This window comes from Mauremys mutica, chromosome 2, assembly GCF_020497125.1.
Source record: "Mauremys mutica isolate MM-2020 ecotype Southern chromosome 2, ASM2049712v1, whole genome shotgun sequence".
NCBI lineage: Eukaryota > Metazoa > Chordata > Testudines > Geoemydidae > Mauremys > Mauremys mutica.
The window spans coordinates 133,250,871-133,274,359 of record NC_059073.1 but is presented as its reverse complement, the minus strand read 5'-3'; the positions used below and the strand labels follow the sequence as shown (position 1 = coordinate 133,274,359).

The following is a 23,489-nucleotide window of genomic DNA, read 5'->3' as shown; positions in this document are numbered from 1 at the left end:
AAAAAAGCAGCAGCAGCCGTAATGCATTTAGCAGAGCAGGCCCAAAGTTCCCCATAGCATTCACCACAGCCAGCCATTATAACAATAATATATTAGTGCCTGAATCTAACAACTCCTAGCAGGAATATGCACACTGACCTGACTGCTTTGTAACCTCTGGCCCTGTAGGTCGGCATCATTTTGCACTACTCCTCCTTATCCACTCTTCTGTGGATGGCAGTGAAGGCCAGAGTCATCTACAAGGAGGTGACGTGGAAGGCGCCGCAGCAGCAGGAAGGGGACGTGCCCCAGCCAGCCCCTCGGCCCATGCTAAGGTACAGATGTTGCTCTTTGGTGCAGCTATTACTAGTCTGAAGCGATTGCCAAGAGACACGCTCAGGAGAAAGCCACAGGGAGTAGCACCCAGCCTGTCTCATTCACTGCCCAGCAGCTAGCATCAGAGCACTTAAGCAAGAGGTTTTCAAGTGTGACATGCATTGCAGCTGTCTTTCCTTGAAAAGTACCCCTGTGCTTAGTGTTACCTAATACAGACTCTTCTTTTCAAGCCCATTTTTATTGCTTCTCAGGCTGGGCAATTTCCTCTCCTTACAAAAAGGTGGCACCCTTTAAAAAAACAATAGTAATAGTGACAACAGGGTGGGGGCTAGAAAGCTTAAATTGAGGGAAAGTGTAGTTCTCTCCCAAGATCCTCCATCTCAAAGATGGCAGAGCCAGAGTTGTTCAGCCCCTGGGACAAGAGATTTAGAAAGTTATGGAACCCCTTTGGGGTTTAGAGAGCATGGCCCCTTTAATAAGACGACCAAGAGCACCCAAGACTCACCACTGGGCTGGAACTTTGCTCAGGCCTCCTAAACTGTGTGTGCAGACGCATTGCTCAGAGTCTGTCCTGTCAGACTGTGCTACCACTGGGCCCATGGGGCCTTGGTTTGGATGCAGCCCTGTTTTACTGCTTCCCCTATATTTCCCTTTGTTGTTTTTCTCCTCTCAGCCCTCTGTAAATAAATATCTCCCTTTGTTATATCCATTGTACTTTTCCTGTGGGTATGTGTGTTCACTATGGGGGGTTTGGAACAGGTGCCCCTGGAGTGGAAGGGATTTCTCCTGCTGCATTCCTGCGCGCACTGTCTCTTGGCCACGAGGGCGCTAAAGTTACAGTTACAAGCAATTGACAGGGCCGAGAACGATTAGGCAACCGGCACTGTAATTCCAGCTGGAATAAAGGGAGTAACACCTGCAAACAGGCACAGTCCAAAATGATTACATTCCCTGAGGGCAGCAGGGTAACCATGGCTTTGTTCATGTTACAGATTCTATCTGATTGCTGGCGGGATCCCCCTCATCATCTGTGGGATCACAGCGGCTGTCAATATCCACAATTACCAGGATAACAACCCCTAGTAAGTGCTACAGGAGCAGTGAATTGTTCCTCCCTTACCTGCCTCCTTCTTCAGGCACTAGTGCTTAGCCGTAAGGGAGAAGAGGAGGCCTGGTCAGGAAAGGCTGATGTTGCAGCAGTGTAGATCAGAGACATGCAGAGAAGCGAAAACCGACCATGCCAGGACATGATCCACTCTTATTTCAAGACCAGGGCAGGTCAGAAATCATTACCTGGGCTCTTGCATATCCTATAGCTGCAGCTGAATGTTATCCTCAGGCTGCTAGAGAATGGCTTCCCGACAGCATCAGCACCCATAGCAAACAGCTGCTGGAAAGTTTGTAACCTGTCCTTTAAATCAGCTTCGGTACCCAATGACTGGAAGTTAGCTAATGTAACACCAGTATTTTAAAAAAAAGGGCTCTAGAGGTGATCCCGGCAATTACAGACCAGTAAGTCTAACGTCAGTACCGGGCAAATTAGTCGAAACAATAGTTAAGAATAAAATTGTCAGACACATAGAAAAACAAACTGAGCAATAGTCCACATGGTTTCTGTAAAGGGAAATCGTGTCTTACTAATCTATTAGAGTTCTTTGAAGGGGTCAACAAACATGTGGACAAGGGGGATCCAGTGGACATAGTGTACTTAGATTTCCAGAAAGCCTTTGACAAGGTCCCTCACCAAAGGCTCTTACGTAAATTAAGCTGTCATGGGATAAAAGGGAAGGTCCTTTCATGGATTGAGAACTGGTTAAAAGACAGGGAACAAAGGGTAGGAATTAATGGTAAATTTTCAGAATGGAGACTGATAACTAGTGGTGTTCCCCAAGGGTCAGTCCTAGAACCAATCCTATTCAATTTATTCATAAATGATCTGGAGAAAGGGGTAAACAGTAAGGTGGCAAAGTTTGCAGATGATACTAAACTGCTCAAGATAGTTTTGTGAGATCTTTTTGAAGTTCTTCACAGTCAGCTTTGGTCTTAACTAAGTGATTAGGCAACAAAATTTAAATGTAAAGTAATGCACATTGGAAAAAATAACCCCAACTATACATACAATATGATGGGGGCTAATTTAGCTACAAGAAGTCAGGAAAAAGATCTTGGAGTCATCATGGACAATTCTCTGAAGACGTCCACGCAGTGTGCAGAGGCAGTCAAAAAAAGCAAACAGGATGTTACGAATCATTAAAAAGGGGATAGATAATAAGACTGAGACTATATTATTGCCCTTATATAAATCAATGGTATGCCCACATCTCTAATATTGTGTACGGATGTGGTCTCCTCACCTCAAAAAAGATATACTGGCACTAGAAAAGGGCAACTAAAATGAGTAGGGGTTTGGAGAGGGTCCCATATGAGGAGAGATTAAAGAGGCTAGGACTCTTCAGCTTGGAAAAGAGGAGACTAAGGGGGGATATGCTAGAGGTATATAAAATCATGAGTGATGTGGAGAAAGTGGATAAGGAAAAGTTATTTACTTATTCCCATAATACAAGAACTAGGGGTCACCAAATGAAATGAATGAGCAGCAGGTTTAAAACAAATAAAAGGAAGTTCTTCTTCACGCAGCACAGTGTCAACTTGTGGAACTCCCTTACCTGAGGAGGTTGTGAAGGCTAGGACTATAACGGCGTTTAAAGAGAATTGGATAAATTCATGGTGGTTAAGTCCATAAATGGCTATTAGCCAGGATGGGTAAGGAATGGTGTCCCTAGCCTCTGTTTGTCAGAGGGTGGAGATGGATGGCAGGAGAGAGATCACTTGATCATTGCCTGTTAGGTTCACTCCCTCTGGAGCACCTGACATTGGCCACAGTCAGTAGACAGATACTGGGCTAGATGGACCTTGGGTCTGACTCGGTACGGCTGTTCTTATAAAGTTAGTTATTTCTGAACCAGAAATGAAAGATCTTTCCATGCTATGATCCAACCCAATTAAATGATTCGGGGTTTGAATTTAATCTGCCAAGAAACCAGGCAAGTATGTTTTGTTTGCAGAGGTGAGAGCTGAGCAGGGAATTATGTTCTATGAGTGCCCATGCCAGTGAAGGGGAAAAGCCTTCGTATGCTTTTGAATCTATTCCTACAACACACTGTTGACACCCTCCCCCCTTTTAGTTACTGCTGATGCTGTCTCTGAACAATGCACAGGCCTTTGTGTTTGGGGGTTACTCACTGTGTGCTGAGCTTGTCTGTCCATCTGATTGGTTGGTTGGTTGAAGGACCGTGGCTGCCAGGTGGAAGCTATGAAAACTAGAAGCCTCTGTTGATTGGCTGAGCCTTCATCAGTGGGTGGGGCTACCCAGCAGGCCAGGGCTAAATGCAGCAGTGCGCAAGCGACATTGGGCTGCTAACAGGGAGGGCGAAGGGGCAAGGGCTCTTTGCTGTTGCTTAAGACCTCACGATTGAAACAAAACCATGCCGGTGACTAGGAGACCATGCAGGCAGAAGCCCAGCAGGTATGAGTACCTGCCCCGTGGGTAGGTGGTGTCTGTGTGGATTCAGTGCAAGGAGCTCCTGGGCTTTGGAGGCCAGGGTGGCGGAACCGCAGGAGCTAAGGAAGGCAGAGAGGTATGTTGATGAGGCTTTCCAGGACATTGTAGAATTGTCAGACAGCCCCTGTGCTGTTGAGGAGGGTGAAAGGCCCAGGAAAACAGAGGAAAACCTTCCCCTAGTTGGGACCCTCCTTCCAGATGGTGCTGGGGTTGCCTCTCACACTGAGGTTACCTCTCCAGGGGAGGGAACTCCAGTCACTAGGAAACAGCAGGAGTTAGTAATGGGAGATTCAATCATTAGAAACAGATAGATTGGTTTGTGATGACCGGGAGAACCGTATGGTGACTTGCCTGCCTGGTCCAAAGGTTGCAGCTCTCTTGAGGCATCTGCATAGACCGCTGGGGAGGAGCCGGTGGTCATGGTACATGTAGGTACCGATGACATAGGGAAGGGTAGGAGAGACGTCGTGGAGGCCAAATTTAGGCTGCTAGGGAAGAGACTGCAATCCAGGACCTCTATGGTGGCGTTCTCAGAAATGCTCCCAGTTCCACACACAGGGCCAGGTAGACAGGCAGCACTTCAGAATCTCAATGTGTGGATGAGACAATGGTGTAGAGAGGAGGGGTTTAGATTCATTAGGAACTGGGGAAACTTGGGATTGGGGGAGCCTATACAAGAAGGATGGCCTCCACCTAAACCAAAGTGGAACCAGACTGCTGGCACTTAACATTAAAAAGGTTGTTGAGCAGTTTTTAAACTAGGAGATGGGGGAAAGCCGACTGCTGCAGAGGAGCGTGTGGATTGGACAGAGACTTCTCTAGGTTACAGTCAGGCACAGAGGATGGAAAAGGATAATGTAAGGGCCAGATCGGACGCATCAGAAAAGGGCAGACAAATAAACATTGACAAGTTTTTAAAGTGCTTGCATGCAAATGTTAGAAGTCTAAATAATAAGATGGGTGAACTAGAGTGCCTTGTGATAAAGGAGGATATTGATATAATACACATCGCAGAAACCTGGTGGACTGAGGACAATCAATGGGACACAATCATTCCAGGGTACAAAATATATCGGAAGGACAGAACAGGTCATGTGGGGGGGAGTGGCACTGTATGTGAAAGAAAATGTAGAATCACATGAAGTAAAAATCTTAAGTGAATCCACATGTTCCATAGAATCTCTATGGATAGAAATTTCATGCTCTAATAAGAACAACACATTAGGGATCTACTATCGACCACCTGACCGGGACAATAATAGTGATGATGAAATGCTAAAGGAAATTAGAGAGGCTATCAAAATTAAGAACTCAATAATAATGGTGGGGGATTTCAATTATCCCCATAGTGACTGGGAACATGTCACCTCAGGACAAAATGCAGAGACAAAATTTCTCAATACTTTAAATGACTGCTTCTTGGAGCAGCTGGTAGGGGAACCCACAAGGGGAGAGGCAACTCTAGATTTAGTCCTGAGTGGAGCACAGGAGCTGGTCCGAGAGGTAACTAACAACAGGACCGCTTGGAAATAGTGACCATAACATAACATCCCTGTGGTGGGAAGAATATCTCAACAGCCTGGCATTTAATTTAAAAAAGGGGAACTATGCAAAAATGAGGGGGTTAGTTAAACAGAAATTAAAAGGTACAGTGACTAAAGTGAAATCCCTGCAAGCTGCATGGGTGCTTTTTAAAGACGCCGTAATAGAGGCCCAACTTAAATGTATACCCCAAATTAAGAAACACAGTCAATGAACTAAACAAGAGCCACCATGGCTTAACCGCCATGTAAAGGAAGCAGTGAGAGATCAAAAGACTTCCTTTAAAAAGTGGAAGTCAAATCCTAGTGGGGTAAATAGAAAGGAGCATAAACGCTGCCAAATTAAGTGTAAAGATGTAATAAGAAAAGCCAAAGAGGAGTTTGTAGAACGGCTAGCCAAAAACTCAAAAGGTAATAAAGTGTTAAGTACATCAGAAGCGGGAAGCCTGCTAAACAACCAGTGGGGCCCCTCGATGATCGAGATACAAAAGGAGCGCTTAAAGATGATAAAGTCATTGCGGAGAAACTAAATGGATTCTTTGCTTCAGTCTTCACGGCCGAGGATGTTAGGGAGATTCCCAAATCTGAGCCAGCTTTTGTAGCTGACAAATCTGAGGAACCGTCACAGATTGAAGTGTTACAAGAGGAGGCTTTAGAATTAATTGATAAACTCAACATTAACAAGTCACTGGGACCGGATGGCGTTCGCCCAAGAGTTCTGAAAGAACTCAAAGGTGAAGTTGCGGAACTCTTAACTAGGATTTGTAACCTGTCCTTTAAATCGGCTTCTGTACCCAGTGACTGAAAGATAGCTAATGTAACACCAATATTTAAAAAGGGCTCTAGAGGTGATTCCGGCAATTACAGACCGGTAAGTCTAACATCGGTACCAGGCAAATTAGTTGAAACAATAGTAAAGAATAAAGCTGTCAGACACCTAGAACAACAAATTGTTGGGCAAAAGTCAACATGGTTTCTGTAAAGAGAAATCGTGTCTTACTAATCTATTAGAGTTTTTTGAAGGGGTCAAACAAACATGTGGACAAGGGGGATCTGATGGACATAGTGTACTTAGATTTCCAGAAAGCCTTTGACAAGGTCCCTCACCAAAGGCTCTTACGTAAATTAAGCTGTCATGGGATAAAAGGGAAGGTCCTTTCATGGATTGAGAACTGGTTAAAAGACAGGGAACAAAGGGTAGGAATTAATGGTAAATTCTCAGAATGGAGACTGATAACTAGTGGTGTTCCCCAAGGACCAATCCTATTCAACTTATTCATAAATGATCTGGAGAAAGGGGTAAACAGTGAAGTGGCAAAGTTTGCAGATGATACTAAACCACTCAAGATAGTTAAGACCAAAGCAGACTGTGAAGAACTTCAAAAAGATCTGGGCAACAAAATGGCAAATGAAATGTAATGTGGATAAATGTAAAGTAATGCACATTGGGAAAAAATAACCCTGACTATACATACAATATGATGGGGGCTAATTTAGCTACAGCTAATCAGGAAAAAGATCTTGGAGTCATCGTGGATAGTTCTCTGAAGATGTCCACGCAGTGTGTAGCGGCGGTCAAAAAAGCAAACGGGATGTTAGGAATCATTAAAAAAGGGACAGAATAAGACAGAGAATATATTAATGCCCTTATATAAATCAATGGTATGCCCACATCTTGAATACTGCGTACAGATGTGGTCTCCTCACCTCAAAAAAGATATACTGGCATTAGGAAAGGTTCGGAGAAGGGCAACTAAAATGATTAGGGGGTTGGAGAGAGTCCCATATGAGAAGAGATTAAAGAGGCTAGGACTTTTCAGCTTGGAAAAGAGGAGACTAAGGGGGGGGATATGATAGAGGTATATAAAATCAGGAGTGGTGGTGAGAAAGTGGATAAGGAAAAGTTGTTTACTTGTTACCATAATACAAGAACTAGGGGTCACCAAATGAAATGAATGGGCAGCAGGTTTAAAACAAATAAAAGGAAGTTGTTCTTCACACAGCGCACAGTCAACTTGTGGAACTTCTTGCCTGAGGAGGTTGTGAAAGCTAGGACTATAATGGCGTTTAAAAGAGAACTGGATAAATTCATGGTGGTTAAGTCCATAAATGGCTATTAGCCAGGATGAGTAAGGAATGGTGTCCATAGCCTCTGTTTGTCAGAGGGTGGAAATGGATGGCAGGAGAGAGATCGCTCGATTGTTACCTGTTAGGTTCACTCCCTCTGGGGCACCTGGCATTGGCCACTGTCGGTAGACAGGATACTGGGCTGGATGGACCTTTGGTCGGACCCAGTGAGGCCGTTCTTATGTTCTTAGTGCTTACAGAAGGAATCTAGGATCCAGAAACCCATATTAATCCCAGCACTGGATGTGTTTCCTTACCTGTGAAATGTGAATAGTGCCCCAGCCTCAGATCTACTCACAGGTTGGCCCCTGAGATGTTGATGACTAGATGAAGCATTGGCAGGGCCAAGGCAGACTCTTAAGCTCTTCTCTCCCCTACAGCTGCTGGCTGGTGTGGAGGCCAAGCCTTGGGGCTTTCTATGTTCCTGTGGCTTTCATTTTGCTCATCACTTGGATTTACTTCCTGTGTACTGGGGTCAACATCTGGTGCCAGTCAAAGAATCAAAAAGACCCTCCAGTGCCCCTCGAGACCCCCCCCAGGTTGGGTGGCAGCAGCAATCTCTTGACAGACTCAGGCTCCATCTCAGTCACCCTTAACTCCGGGACACACAGCGCCGACGTGGATGGTGTCTACTCATTGAAGATGCAGTTCTGGGCACTGCTGATCACCCATTTCTCGTACATTGCGCTGTGGACGTTTGGGGCCATGGCCGTGTCCCAGCGCTGGTACCTGAATGTCATCTTTAGCTGCCTCTACGGGATAACAGCTGTGGCACTGGGGCTCTTCATCTTCATCCACCACTGTGCCCGGCGTCGAGACGTGCAGAACTCCTGGTTTGCCTGCTGCCCATCCTACAGGAATGCGCTGCCCATGCAAGCGTATGTCCACCCAGGCATGGCAGCAGAGGAGGGCTCGCAGATCTTCATCGGGTGCAACCCCGAGGTGGCTCATTCCATCAAGTCCTCTTCCTCACCCAGCAGCACCAACTCTACCGGGGGCCACTGCAAGCTCACCAACCTGCAGGTGGCTCAAAACCAGGCAGAGAGCTGCCCCCTACCACAGCCAGCCTGCTACGAAGAGATGGAGCCGGCCAACAACAAGAACGCCAGCGCGGCCAGGTATGCTAACAACATACATGGGCGCAGGAACCACAAGAGCAGAACTAAGCAGTACCGGGAGGGGAAGCACCACCGCTTGAAAGTGCTTCGGGGGCCTTCTTCAGATCACCCCTCCAGCGAGAGTGGAAGCCTCCACAACAGCCATTCCGAGAGCTACCACAGCAGCAGAAACAGCCCCCTGAACAACAGCTGCATAGGACCGAGGGGAGCAGCGGTGCAGGAAGGGGATGCTGCTCTGACCCAATCCGAAGGGAGTGACGGTGGTAGCAGCGGCCATCAGGTTCCTGACTTCAGCAGAGCTCAGAAGAAAAGCGCTAGCAGGGACAACCTCAAACAGGCCCACACCATTGAGAAAGAGACTAAGCGGAGATCCTACCCACTCAACATGGCCAACCAGAACGGGGGGCTGAAAGGCAGTAAGTATGATATAAACCTCACCAGTGCAGAGAGCATGGTTGGCATGAAGACGGGCCTCTGGAAGAGCGAAACGACCGTCTAGAGCGCTGAAGGGCCCGGGCAACTAGAGTATCCCAGCATGTTTCTCCTCAGGCAAAGAAGCAGCTCACCCAGCCAGTGGCAGGGCATGGGGAATGGCGCTGCTAACTGAAGGCATCTTCCATCCAAGTCTAAGTGTGTTATAAACATGGAAGTGCACTACAGGGGCCTGGGTGGTACTGTCCAGAATGTTTTAATTCCTCTATCAATCAGCAGGTAATGGTGGGTCTTGTTCCACCTGGTTGCTGGAATGGAGAGAGGGTCAGAGCACATCAACATGCCTCATCTAATTCTCAGTGGACACAGGAGCACTAAGATCTTAAGGTGAAAGACAATCATTGCAATTCAGGCTGCTGAGGAGCAATCTTATTTTAATCACTTCTGCATGTCACATGAGACTGATTCTAAATGCTATTTTATAAATATACAGAAGAAAAATGTTTATTTTTCAAATCTATATTATTGTATGTATATATGTATAGACTGATTGGTAGCTGATGGAAGTGCCTCCATGTTACACGGTCAGTGTTCTATGAGCAGCGAATCTCCCCTTAGGAGTTTTGGCAAGAACTTACTTTTGCCATCCAGTGCCGGTTTGTAGACCAGAACTAGCTCCTTCATGCAAAGACGCTGCAGTAGAGATGTGGCTGTTTCATCCTTACGAAAAAACACATTTTCAGAAAGAGAGACTGAAATGACAAGTATTTGCTCTGACTGTTCTTAAATGTATATTTAGCCCTATGGGTTACTGAGCTACCAAAGTAAAAGCATAGTTAAAAATGAACAAGAGGTAAGATAAGAAAAAGCTCCAAGCAAAGTAAATTGTCTGCATATGACAGACGCTAAAATCGCTGCAGGAAAACTGCTCTTGAGCTGGGTTAAACGCCCTCAGAAGCCAGTGCTATGCAAAAGGGTTGTTGGCTGCAGCAAAGAGGCTTCCATCAATGAAACAGCAGGGGCATTATTTTGTATGTACGTTACACTCAATGTGAAAGTCTCGTGCCTTGTATGTCAGGTGTTACTCGAGAGGGAACCAAAGAGTTGGACAGTGGACAGAGGTACAGATATTGATATTTGCCCATAAATCCCGTTTAGCATGTTCAAAATTTTTTTGCTCTTGAAGGAAAACATTTTACTTAAGGTGAACAGATAATTCAGAATCTACCGATCCAAGAGGAAAGAACATTTTACAGACTAGGGCTGGTTCTATTAAGTGAAAAGAACCTTGCTAAACTAGTAGGGCAATTGTTCAGGCCACACATGCTTACAGCCGCACAGAGAAAAATTGAATTAGGTAAGTGTATATATAACTCATCCTTCCTAATATGTTTTTAAAAGGGCTGGTACTTGGCTAAGCACTTGTTTGTCCAATACAAAAAAATCAAGTACCCTTTTTCTAGTGTAAAATATAAAGCAGCTTCTTACTATGAATACAGACAGGTCGCAGAGCCTGGTGTTGAAAAGGAGCCTTTGGTTAAAATGTTTACAGAAAAATACCTCCTAAAAAGGAAGTTGCTATTCAAAACCGTGCCCAGCAATAAGCTGTTGTGGTAGCATGAGCTGAGATTTGCTGCCAATTCCACCACATATCACTAAAGAAACATAGTGAGAACTCATGAGGAAAAAACAGAGCATCTTTAGCCTGTGAGGCATTGAACTGGGGTACTCAAACCACCAGTAATTTTCATACCCTAACCAGTGGATGAAGAAAGAAACAGCCCTTAGAATTCTCCTCTCCCCTCTGTCCTGCTGTTTGGCACTCATTCCCTACACAGAATTTGTGTTTGCCTTTCAAGAGGAGTTTTGACCATAGGTCAGCTGAGAAGAGACCCGCGGTGCAGTTCAGAGAAGATAATTTTACCCTTATGCCTGTAGTCAGCAGGGAGACCCAGTGCCTTAATTGTTCTGCTATTTTGGCTGCTTTTGTCCCACTTGAAATCAAAGAGGATTAGAAGAGTGGGGCACGTTGCCTTGGACACAGGACTACAAGCCAGGAACCTCCTGCACTCTAAGCCCAGCTCTGATACAGACTCCCCTTTGTGGCTGAAGACAAGTCACAATCTCTGTGCCCCTGTAAAAATGGGTATCGACACTTACCTACCTCCCAAGGGGTTAGTTATGGACTGAAGTGCTAGAAGGCACGCATGGAGCCAGCATTCAGCCACAAGCCAGTGCTCATGTCCACACCATTTCTAAGAGATTTGGGGTGGAAAGATGCAGGAGTTAATGGATTATAAAGCACTTAAAAGATTTTTCTCTATTTCTTCCTCTCCATTCTGAACCACCCCATCCCCTCTATTGCTGAAAGACCAATGGGCTTACACTGCAGTGCTACTACCCCCGGCCTTGTTAGACTTCCCTCTTTTTAAACGTGCTTTGTATTTAATACAATTTGAATCAGATGCTGATATCCCAACCCACACACTCTTGCTGATGCTGAACTTGTTATATGCTTGCTGCATTGTGACAGTATTATATAAAAGCTTTGTATTACACTTATTTTGTCTGTTTACATTACAAGCAAATGACATATCAACAGAGCTTCTTGCAATATACACAGGGGAGGGAGCAGGGAAAAAGTGCCAAAGAAAATGGGTTGGGGGGGTTGCATTTTTTTTATATAAACCGAATGTTTCTAGCAGATATGTTTTGTTTTAATATATTAAAGATTTGCAAATCTACTAAGAAGTGATGTTGCTTGTTTTAGGCCCTTGGTCTCCAATACATGACAGACCCTTCAGCACAGCAAGGTCATTTCTTTTATTGAATTTGGCTGTACTTAGATATCAACAACTGGTGCCATAATCATACAAAGAAAGGATTCAAAATTCCAGCAGCTTCACATAATACATTTAACAGCCAAGGTCAGAACTGTTTTCCTTACTGGGCAGAGGGCAACGCTAGCTTCCCAACAGTATTAAGGATGTCTCTGATATCCAATCCAACCCACCCACTATCTGTAGTGGCCCCAAGACAGATCTTGTAGCGTGATGCCCACACATGGTCTAAAACACGGGGCATTCATATTGCTCACCAAGGGAAACAGGCACTACATTTTGAAAAAAGCCTTAACAGCAAATGAAAGTGGCAGTTCTACTAAATCACAAACAATGCAGCTGAGCACTAGTGAAACAACATGGCAGGGTCACACTTCATGGAAAGGAACTTAAATGAACCAAGTGCCAAACAGCAAGCTTGGAACACTGAGCTTTCACCAAGTGTTACTCTGTTTTAGACAGGAAAAAAGTACTCTGTCCTCCTCCATATCTCCAAAGGTAAATGCATAACCCTGATATTGCTCTAATAATTAATAGAAGGCTTGTGTGCCACTGAGCAGCCCTGAGAAATGAACTGGCTGACCTATTCAAGGGCCCTCCCTCATCCAAATAATCCTACAATTGAGGACAGGAAATGCAAAGCAATTAGTCCTAACCAAAACCACACAGATCAACAGCCTTTTTGCCCAGCTGGAATTGTCACGCCCAGATACAACAGCAAGAAATCTGAATGTTTCTCCTGCCAGGCACCATAGAATTACTTACCCATGCTACTACCACCGCCTTTGATCAGTACACAGACAAGTTAAAGTCACTTGTAAGGGCTGCACCAGGACATCTGGATTTCAACAAAATGACTAACTGTAAATTGGTAAGAGAACGTCCTGAAGGCATTTCTGGTAGCTGTGATGATTATTTCTAACACACTAAAAACAGTTTCCCTAGGAAAGTCTCAGTTAGGAAGTCATTCTGGTATTTTAATTTTCTGGCCCAGCAGAACTAGGAGAGCATATTGTCATTTACTTACAACTCCTCCCCATAGCATGGAATGCTTAAGAGGTCCCATTATCCTATTTCCCCAGTGGAAAGCGTGTCCGCTAGCAGTGCCACAGACAGCTGTGCTGTAGAATTCATACCTTTGCTTCAAGTGGCTAGTTCTTAGTGCTTTTGTCCATGTTGCTCTTGGGAGCTTAGTTCAGTGCCAGGCCTGGGCCTTCCTGAACTCCAGCATCTCCTCCTGGCTCCGCAGGTATTGCTCTATTTCGCTGTCCGAAATGGCCTCATCTCCAGTGATAGCCTGGTCCGAAGGGCTCAGGGCTGCTGTTCGAAGTCTCTTCCTGGGGTTTATAAGGCATGGTGGCAGCAAAGGCCTCCGTACACTGCTGCATTTCTGTTTGCCCCCAGGCTGGCAGCCCTCAGCTTGGGCCGAGCACCCTGCAGCTTGTGGTGAACTCTCAGAGTCATTGTCTGCTGCTGTGGCACTTTGATCCTCAGTGTCTCCTGAGCTAAAGGAGCTTCTCAGCAGGAAGTGTCGGTGCTGGAGCAGGTCCCCGATGTGTTTGACCACAGTCTTTTTGTCCACATTGAGCACGCGCAGCCAGGCCAGCTGGGAGGCCATTCTCAGGAGGATGTCGTTAAGCTCCTTCAGCCTCAAGTGGGCCGGTGGGGGTAGGTCTGTGCCTGCCAGCTTACAGAAGCGAGGGAAGGTGCATGTCAGGCGCCCCACAGGCTGCAGCGACTGCCACGCAAGGTAGGCCGCAGCAGTGACGATGGGAATGGGATGCCGGCCTGTCACCAGCCACGTCTCACTGGCTAGCTCCACAATCTGGATTGTTCGGGCAACCATCTTTTCCTTGTCCTCAGCAAATTTAGCAGGGACGCTGGCTGAACTCTGGAACAGCTTGAAACTGAGAGAGCAAAGAGAGCCCATTAGCTATATTGCTGCACTGGGTATCAGAAGTAGAAGGAAGCCATTAGATCATTAAGTCCATTGTGCTGCAAGGGTAGGGGAGGTGTCAGGTATTACTGGGGCCCTACCAAACTCATAGTCCATTTTGATCAATTTCTTGGCCAAAGGGTTTTAAATTGGGCAATTTCATGTTTTCAGATGTTTACCTCTGAAATTTCATGGTGTTGTAACTGGGGATCCTGACCCAAAAGGAGGTCATGGGAGGTTGCAAAGCTGTTGAGGGGAGAGGGTTGCAGGATTGCCATCCTCATTTCTGCACTGCCTTCAGCGTAGCTATGCAGCTTCCCGCAGCTGGGGTGGGAGAGGGGGGTACCCGGAGGTGGGTCTGATCCCTCCCCAGCCCAGACAAACAGCTAGGAGCCCCCTGCTGGGGCGCTCCCAGCCCTGCCTCTCCCTCTCCCCTCCAATAGCTAGATTTCCTGGGGAAGGGCTGATTTCACAGTCTGACACGTGTTTTTCAGGGCTGTGAATCTGGTAGGGCCCTAGGTATTACATGGCCACAGCACTGTCGGAGGCTTCCAATGTGCAACACACACATCAAAGTGCAGTCCTCTCTGCAAAGGGCCTCAGGTGGCTCCCATATTCATCCTCAGGCTCCCCAGCCAATTTGCTTGGTTTACACCGGTTATTATTGATATGTACAGTGCCAACAGCTGGCTAGATCTTCCAGGAGAAATGCAAGACCTCGGACAGGCTTTCCACACATTCACTTTCTGCTGTAGGTGAGCAAGGACTACATCACTGGGCCTCAGAAACAGGGAGAGACGGCAAGAAGAAAGAAGTGAAGTTCTAGCCAATCCTATGAGTCTCAAGACAAAGGGAGAGAAGCAACAAGTCTCATGGCTGTTGAGACCACTCAGACTACCAGGCCAGAAGGGCTCTTTTCTAGTCTGACCTCTTGTTTAACAGGCCACAGGACTACCCTGACTTAGTTCAGTTTGTATTAGAGCAGATGCTTTAAAAATCATCCAACATGGATTTAAAAATTGGCAGTGATGGAGAATCCACCACAATCCTTAGCAAATTGTTCCACTGGTTAATTACCCTCACTGTTAAAAATGTGCATCTAATTTCTAGTCTGAATTTGTCACTCACCTACAACATTTAGGGAGGCTGAGATACCATGGTGATGGGCAGAGGGCAAAAACCAACAAATTTACAGTGTAGAAGGTATACAGTATGTGTGAGTGAAAGACCACAAAAAGAGGGATTGAAGATTGACAGCACACTTTTTTAGATATAGAAGAGGAAAGATTTAAATATCTTGTTTGTTAATACTTCTGGCTTTTCAACTGCCAGCACTGCAAATTTCCCCTGCGCTCTGACACTCAAGATTGGGCTTTCTAGCTAGAACATCTCCAATATTAAAAAATTCTCTAACTGGAATGTAGTTTGATAATTTTATTATGCCCAGTAGAACCCAGCCTGCTCACTAACAGCAGTACAAACAGAACAGAGCTACCATAATTAAACCAGATGAGCTGGTAACCAGTTACATGGGGAGCAGATCTGTTAAAAACAGAGGCGATATTTATACTTAGTCACTTTTCTTACAATAATGGCACTATAAGCCTTGTAGCCCATTCACTGAAAATGGAGGGAGACAGGTAAAGTCTCTCCACACCAAGCTGATACACTGAGTCAACAGTGGAGTTGGGAATAAACACAAGTCCAAGCACCTGGCATGTCCCCTGCTCTAATCACAAGACAACATAAGTGATCTCTCTCCTGCCATCCATCTCCATCCACTGCCTCACAAGTGGCATTTTTATAGCACTTCATCCCAAAGCACTTTGCAAGCAAACAATACACAAGGGTTGCTTCACTTGACACTGAAATGCAGTCTGGTAGAATATGGCAGCTGTTTAAGAACACTAACACACAGCAGATCCAGGTGGAATTCTACAGTATAAGTTAGAGAAGCAGAATATAGGCTGCTTAACTGTAACCTCACTAGCAGTGGCACAAAAGGGGTTACAGATTTAGTGCCCAAAGATGTTTATTATTATTTATTTATATTGCCGTAGCTCCCAGGAGCACCGGTCATTGACCAGGACCCCCATCCTGACAGGCACTGTACAAAACAGAACAAACTGGCCTCCCCCGGCACTCTGGGATCAGAAAAACCACCTAAGAGTTGGCTTCCCACGCCTCCCATCTCTCTTACATCACCAAAGGAGTGGTTAGTCTGGGGCAATACAGGAGGCAGCTTTAGTTTGTATCCCAGTCAATACAAGAACACATGGATGTATTCACATGAACACAACACTTAGCGGGGCTATGCTCCAGTTGTGAAACACTATGGCCACAAGTCTAAATCTCAGTAGGATCAAAACAGCCCTTCATTGTTCTGAATCAGATAAACTAAATGTGGGCCTTTCAGACAGGGCTCTAAAACAGAAGTCCCCTCTGCCATGTATGGCCCGTCTTCATGTATGAAAGACAATCATTGCAATTCAGGCTGCTGAGGAGCAATCTTATTTTAATCACTTCTGCATGTCACATGAGATTAAAGATCCCAAGGGACAAAGCTTTGCCTTAATGTTCTTGGCCAAAGCTACCCCCATTCCATGGTAGTACAGCTTGATGTGTCCATGGTTGCAGTCTTTCAGCCCACGGGCGGCTGTGTTTTAGTTATGCCTCTATCATTTGGAAGCCATTTGGATCCTCTATTATGAATGGTGTCAGATGGTTACATTACCTGTTAAGGTGTGTTTTCACCAGATCCGTCAGGCTCAGGGCTGGTACATCCAGTTCAAGCTCTTTCAGGACGCACAGGTAGACGCTGGCAAACAACTCCTTGTCTGCGTAGAGCAGGGAGCAGATAGTACCCATGGTCAGGGGCCAGTTGTGCTGCCGGCAGGTCACAAAGACACAGCAGCCTACCAGAATCTCCTTCTTCTCCAAGCTGACTAAGTGGAAGGAGGGGTGTTCAATTGCTCGCTGGAAATAGGACAGGGCTGTCTCTTCAAACACAGCTGGGAGATAGAGGACTTTGCAGAGATCCTGGACACGCTTGATCCCTGTGGGAAAACACCATGATGCTTTTAACATTTGCACAAAACATTTCTTTAACCGCACCTCAGCATGATACTGCAGTGCAGCAAACACTCAGTCAAAGCCAGGTGGGAGCAACATGGCAGTGTGGCAACTTAAGCCTTATCAACTGCCCACGGCAACTTTTGCCCATTTCTCTTCATGCAGCTGGGAAGGTTTTCCCAAAGGTTCCCCTGGGCTCAGAACTAGTCACTTGTAAAAAGTTAGAGACTCCCTGTGGCTTTTAGAAAAATGAGAGGTATGAGGAACAGATTGTACAATCTGAATGGTAGCCTCTTCTCGGCCAGAGCATCACGCAGAGTCTTAGTGTTGCAAGAAAGGAATCATTAAATAAAAGCTCTCACCTCGTAGCTTACAGCGGCTCAGCTGCTCATTCTGGCCGGTACTCCGTGAATACGTCACTTCTGGAAAACAACAAAGCATCAGGCACCCACCTTTCAGGGGTGGAGTGGAGAGTGAGCTTGGTGCTACTGAAGACACCAGATTTCAGTTTCCAAGGCTGGTCACTCTCTTTCTATCCACAGAACAGGTACCAGCAGCACAGACAACAACAGTGCAGGCTCTCTCAAGCATGCCTCATGCCATTTGCCTCAATCCTGAACTAAAAAGAGATCCTCCCTCACTCTCTAAGGTGAATGGTGTTCAGTTCTCATGGGCAATTCGATTCTTTGATTCTCTACAGATTGCCAGCAAACGATGTGGTCTTTTAGAGCTATTATAATTAGTGAATAAACTTATGAAAGTGGTGTACCAAGAACTTCTGCGCTTTAGGTCTGGTACACTCCAGATCGGCAGCAGGCTGACAGCTCAGTGCGCTACCGGTTTGGGGTTCCATCTGCCGCCAGCACTGCCAGTCTGGGGTCCTGGCCAACAGCCTCACTCATCCTGCTGCCGGCCTGGGTGAATGGAACCCCAGCCCGGCAGCAGGAGCTGGCAGCCGGAACTCCAGACCATCAGCTGGCTAAGCAGCTCAGCATGCTGCTGGTCTGGGGTTCTGTCCATCGGCCCCTGCCAGCCGGGGTCCCTGCTGCCAGTCTGGGGCTCTGTTGGGGGGCCCCTGTAAATGTAAAATTTATTACTGGCACATGAAACTATGAGAGTTTCTGCAGATTTATCTTGCTTCTGTAGTCCTGGTTTTAACTTATTTCTCTAGCATACAGAGATTGCCTCGGCTGTCTGCAGAAACATTCGACTACCTCTTCATGTAAAAATGCCACAATATAAAATAGTGATTTTTTAAAAAAAACATAAGAATCATGGAATTCATGACCTTTTGAGGGAAAATAATCATGATACAGCATCAATGAAACCTGCACTTGAGTCTTATAAGTAGGGGCCGTACTGTGAAATCTGGTCTTTTGTGTGCTTTTATCCTATACCTTGGCAACCTTTCAGAAGTGGCGTGCCAAGTCTTCAGTAATTTAAGGTTAGGACTAATGGTTTGTAATACAGGTGGAGGAAGGGAGTCAAATTTATGATCTCTCTGATTTGGGGGAAGAAAGGTGGGTTAAGAGACATCTGTCCAGGCCTGCTGTTCTTGGTGCCTTTGTAAAGTTTAAAACAGCAATGTATCTCCTACTCTCTTTTCTGCACAGTTTTTAGGGCAAAAAAAGACTTTTGATTAAAATATTATCCAAAACTCTGAGTAATGGGTGGGGGTTTTTTGTTTTAAAATCTCTGCCTCCCTGTCCTCATGACTATGCGATGACTTTTCATGCCATTTACACAAAGCCCTGCGGATTTTGACATATTTATGTCAGTGTTTATTTGACCTTGTAAATGTTCTTCATCTTGGAAAGTGGTTGTCAAGAGCCCCTCCGTGAGGATAAACCCACAGTCAGCACACACCAGTTGGTTCTGAGCATAATGTGCATCCTCCACAATTTCAGAGGAGCCACAATCAGGGCATTTTCTCTGGCCAGACATCTTGAAAACCTGCAAGTATGAATTGAGACAGATACAACTTAGATAATGTTTTCACCCTAAACTCTCCCTTCATAGAAGCTCAGCCGCTTGAGTCAAGGCTGTAATGTGGCTTCAAGTTTTCCATACAAACCATTTTTAAAAAACGGCAGGCTTAAGCTGCCTCAGCAGAGCTAGGAAGCGAGGCGCAACCAAACTCCCAACTCCTGCTGGCCTCACTCGCCTGAGTGATGGCAACGCCTGCCCAAGTCAGGGCTCTCGGGGTTGTAGCTCTTGTTTTGCAGGGAACTGGGAGAGGGCAGAGCCGTGTTTCAGTTGCTCTCCTCCCCCTTCCAAGATCACCCCCCGCAGCCTCCCAGGAGATTTCCCTCCGCTCAGCTCAGCACCGCCCCCCCGCCCCGAAACCTCCCGTTCAACACCCCCGCCCGCCAGCTCTGGGCTCACAACGGCCCGCCCCTGGGCTCAGCCTCTGCCCAGCCCCTTGCCAAGGTCTCCCCGGCCCGGCCCGGCCCGGCCGTCCCCTAATGGCCCCCGGGGCACAGACACCGCCGGCCCCCAAACACTCACCTCGCTCGCGGCCTCAAGCAGCTGCCGCCACCACCTTCCCGCTCGCAAACGGAAGTAGACGCCCGCGCACGGCCGGGGGAGACTTTAGATCGCTGCACCCTGCCCTCGCTGGCCGCGGAGAAAACACGATCGCATTCGTCACATCCGGTCCGGTCAAACGGCTGCGTCCGAGTAAAGGCAGCTCCCCCGTAGCCGCGTTCCGCCCTTCTCCTGGGCTTCGCACGCAGTGGGGGGACTGGGGACAGGCTCCTGTGCCATGGGGTTGGCGTGGTGCTGGCACCGGCAGCGCTCGGGACGAAGGGGTGAGCAAGGAGCCGGCGGGCACCATTGCAACCGCGGCGCCTGTACATTTTCCAACCTCCACCCGTGACAGATCGCTGCAGGAAGGCGCCCCTAGGCTGGAGCTCACATGTCAATAGTCCCCTCCCGCCTTCTGCCCTCAAACATTGTAATGTAGTTATTGCACCTCGCTCCTGACATGACTGACACGAGCTTTTCCTTGGGGACCCACCAACCCCTGTATCTTCTGGCTCCTAGAACACAACCGCCTACAAATCAGTAAATTGACATTATGTAACTAACCCATTCATCCTTTAGCTCCCCCCCCCTTTAAACTAGAGGAGTGGAATCTAAATGGGCTCACCAGTATTACCATATGGGACAGAAAACAAAAGTAGATGGAACGATGGGACTGTCTGCTCATTGGGGTGTGGACCAGCAGATGGCACCCTAGCTTTGCATTTACAGTTAAAACACGTTAGGTACCAATTAAACTCCTAGCCCTGGATCCACAATATTTTTAGCAGAATAGTAAACATGGAACACATCGCTAAAGTGACGTGATTGAGGTCACTAGAAGAGAACCCAACAGCCATGACCAGACCCATGCTCTAAACCAGGGGTTCTCAAACTGGGGTCAGGACTACTCAGGGGGTCATGAGGTTATTACATGGGGGTCACAAGCTGTCAGCCTCCACCCCACACCCTGCTTTGCCTCCAGCATTTATAATGGTCCACACTCAGAGGCTTGCTCTCTGAAAGGGGTCACCAATACAAAACTTTGAGAACCACGGCTCTGAACTACCCACAACTCCTGACCTTGTGAACCAGTTTTGAGCTAGCTTTAGGAACACCTAGTAAAGTGTTCTTTCTATAGTGGATCACACATTGCCTCACCCAGGGAGGGATGAAAACCAGCCATTATAAAGTTAAATGTAATTAAAAATGCCAGCACACAGTCTGAACAAAATGGGGCATAAGCAAAGGGGGATTTCCCTCTTCATGCATGTGAAAAGCACCCAAGTACAAAAGGCAAATCAGTATCCAGGCAGGGGCTGCATGCAGCTGTGCATGCACTAGTGGTATAAGCACAAGAACACAATGTACATATACAGTCCATATGACATCCAACACATGGTGCTTAGTCATCCAAGGACATGGATTAGAACAGGGGTAGGTAACCTATGGCACGATGCCAAAGGCGGCATGCGAGCTGATTTTCAGTGGCACTTACCCTGTCCGGGTCCTGGCCACCGGTCCAGGGGGCTCTGCATTTTAATTTAATTTTAAATGAAGCTTCTTAAACATTTTAAAAACCTTATTTACTTTACATACAACAATAGTTTAGTTATATATTACAGACGTATAGAAAGAGACCTTCTAAAAATGTTAAATGTATTACTGGCATGCGAAACCTTAAATTAGAATGAATAAATGAAGACTCAGCAAACTACTTCTGAAAGGTTGCCAACTCCTGAATTAGAAACTATTGAATTCTTGCATTCTAGTCCTGGCTAAATTGATTGCGTAGCCCTGGGCATGTCACTTCGACTCTGTCTCCATTTCTCCAGCCTCACATCAAAATATGGATACACACTCATTTGCCTCACTGTATGGAAGAAAGGATTAATGGCTAATGGCTTTATCATTGTAACAGGGACCTGCTGCAAATAGGAAGATATGAACTATTCCATATCCGCTGAAAGTCTTCCAGAGATTGAGAGTCAAATGTTAGTCTAAGGCAGTTGGTAGCACTTGCCTCTTTATTCAGAAGGCCCTGAAGATCCTATACTGGGACTTAATACATTTATTCAGGGCTGACTGAAGAGCACTATGAAATCAAGTAGTCATTCTGGCCCCTACAAGAAAGATTGCAGAAAAACAAACTTAGTCCCAATCAACTTGGAGAAGTGATAACAGGCCGATATAGCACTGGAGATTTGGTAATTTCAAAGAGCCCCAAAGTGAGTAGGAAATCAGTTAGACAGGCTTGATGTTTAATAACACAAAGAGGAAAAAGAGACTATACTTGGAAAAGGCCATTCTCAGTGATGTGCCAAAGTTATTGCCATCTTGATATCAGCACACAGCTCAAATGGGTGCAAGTCATTTGGCATCTGAATCTTATGCACGAGACTAGACTGAGGCTATGTCTACACTGGTAATTGAATGACAAAACTTGTGTCTTTCAAGGGTGTCCTCCCCCCGAAAGACAAAAGAAAGTTTTGCCGTGACAAGTGCCAGTGCCGACAACACAAATGCCGCTCATTGGGGGTGGAAGTTTTTCCAGCAGGAGAGCCGACAAACAGCAGCTACACGGCATGACTTTTAGCGGCACGGCTGTAGTGACATCCATGTCACTAAAAGCTGCGTAGTGTAGATATAGCCTGAACAACATGTCAATGAAGAAAGCCTTCCTAAAGACATTGCTAAACAAAGAATGGCAGAAAATTTAACAAGCAAGGAAACATTTAGGAAATTAACCAGCCACCACTGGAACTCTGCTCCAGGAAAACCAATGTCAGAGGACTCTAATATGAATCAATTATGAGCAGATACAGCTAAAGGTAACCAGCCCTCATGTTTCAGAGAATAAGCCAGCCTGGTGCTTGCACGGAAGTGGAGCTTCGGAGAGGTGGAAAGTTGCTTACCAGGCCATAGCAGTTTCCCAGCTAGCCAGGTTCATTGGCAGTAGAGGGTTTTTGTGAGGCTTCATCAAGCATTGACCAGAAGATATCAAACTAGAGGAGCCAATGGGCTGACAGAGCATGACAATTCACATGAAACTAAAAACAGAAGCCCTGCTTCCCAGAATAGTCAATCAGCTGATTTACCTTCTCCAGTGAAGGCCACGTGGAAACACCTGCAGCGAGAGTAGGCATCTGATTAGCTTTCTTCCAAGTCTCTACAATACCTCGTTAGAGCTACGCACAAGGATGAAATGCCTGAAAGTACCAGGTAATTTCTATTCAATGCTGGCTTGTAAGTTTCCCCAGAGCATTAGTGCTGATGGCCCTGGCAGTGGAGGGAACCATTCAGACTGAATGCAGAAGGATCTTAATAGCTAGTTTGATTCATCCCTTGAAGGAAACAATGCCTCAGAATGGAGGCAGAGAGAAGCATTATAGAGGCTATTATAGTAGCATGCAAGTTCTCCTGGCAAGGCAAATATATTTTAGGCCACAGTGGTCTGACAGAGAAAAAGGAAAACTGATTATTCTTCCACCTTGTCCTTGCTGCCCAGATATCCTGAACAAAGAGTGAAGAGGATTTAAAAGTTAATGCAGTTAAAGTGCTCCTGAAGGACTGACATCCTTACTAACCTGGTTCTAATGGAATAACTTTCATACCTTTCTCTATCATGGAAATAAGCTCAGTCTTCACATGCTGCTGAATTTTTTGATCAGACTTCCCACCCCACAGAGTGTTTACCATGGACTCAACGCAGCTAGAGACAGCTCCCGTCCCTCTAGCAAATCCCAAAGTAGGAGAGCGATAGGCAGCAGCAATGTTTGTGTGACAAAGAGCATGTCTTCACTAGCAACGCTAAAGCGCTGGCTGCGGCAGCGCTTTAACGTGGCTATGTAGTCGTGGCATTAAAAAAAAAACACCTCCACGAGGGGAATAGCTCCCAGCGCTGGTGCACTGTCTATACTGGAACTTTACAGTGCTGAAACTTGCAGTGCTCAGGGGGGGTATTTTTTCACACCCCTGAGCAAGAAAGTTGCAGCACTGTAAAGTGCCAGTGTAGACAAGCCC

At 46.3% G+C, this 23,489-nt stretch overlaps 2 protein-coding genes across 2 annotated transcripts in view; one reads left to right on the top strand and one right to left on the bottom strand.

Moving 5' to 3' along the window:
• Positions 1 to 11,826, top strand: part of ADGRA2 (adhesion G protein-coupled receptor A2) — a 116,448-nt gene extending 104,622 nt beyond the window's left edge. Inside the window, exons 17-19 of the mRNA XM_045003455.1 lie at positions 169 to 314; positions 1,308 to 1,397; positions 7,926 to 11,826. Coding sequence (XP_044859390.1) covers positions 169 to 314; positions 1,308 to 1,397; positions 7,926 to 9,162 — 1,473 coding nt within the window. The 3' untranslated portion in view covers positions 9,163 to 11,826. The remainder of the gene's footprint in view (positions 1 to 168; positions 315 to 1,307; positions 1,398 to 7,925) is intronic.
• Positions 11,827 to 11,899: 73 nt separating this feature from the next.
• Positions 11,900 to 19,563, bottom strand: BRF2 (BRF2 RNA polymerase III transcription initiation factor subunit). Its single transcript, XM_045003456.1, has 5 exons — positions 19,452 to 19,563; positions 18,734 to 18,896; positions 17,306 to 17,365; positions 16,606 to 16,927; positions 11,900 to 13,842 (listed from the first exon to the last, which is right to left on the bottom strand). The coding sequence occupies exons 2-5, from the start codon at positions 18,885 to 18,887 to the stop codon at positions 13,131 to 13,133; spliced, it is 1,248 nt and encodes a 415-aa protein (XP_044859391.1). The 5' UTR covers positions 18,888 to 18,896; positions 19,452 to 19,563; the 3' UTR covers positions 11,900 to 13,130.
• Positions 19,564 to 23,489: the final 3,926 nt, after the last annotated feature.

Bases quoted from the DNA above. Each gene is read 5' to 3' on its own strand.
- BRF2 (XM_045003456.1), bottom strand. From the start codon at position 18,887: ATGTCTGGCCAGAGAAAATGCCCTGATTGTGGCTCCTCTGAAATTGTG. The intron at 17,366-18,733 runs GTCAAATAAACA...GTTGTTTTCCAG, and splicing joins AGATGAAGAACATTTACAAG to AAGTGACGTATTCACGGAGT. The intron at 16,928-17,305 runs GTGAGAGCTTTT...GTTTTCCCACAG, and splicing joins GAGCCGCTGTAAGCTACGAG to GGATCAAGCGTGTCCAGGAT.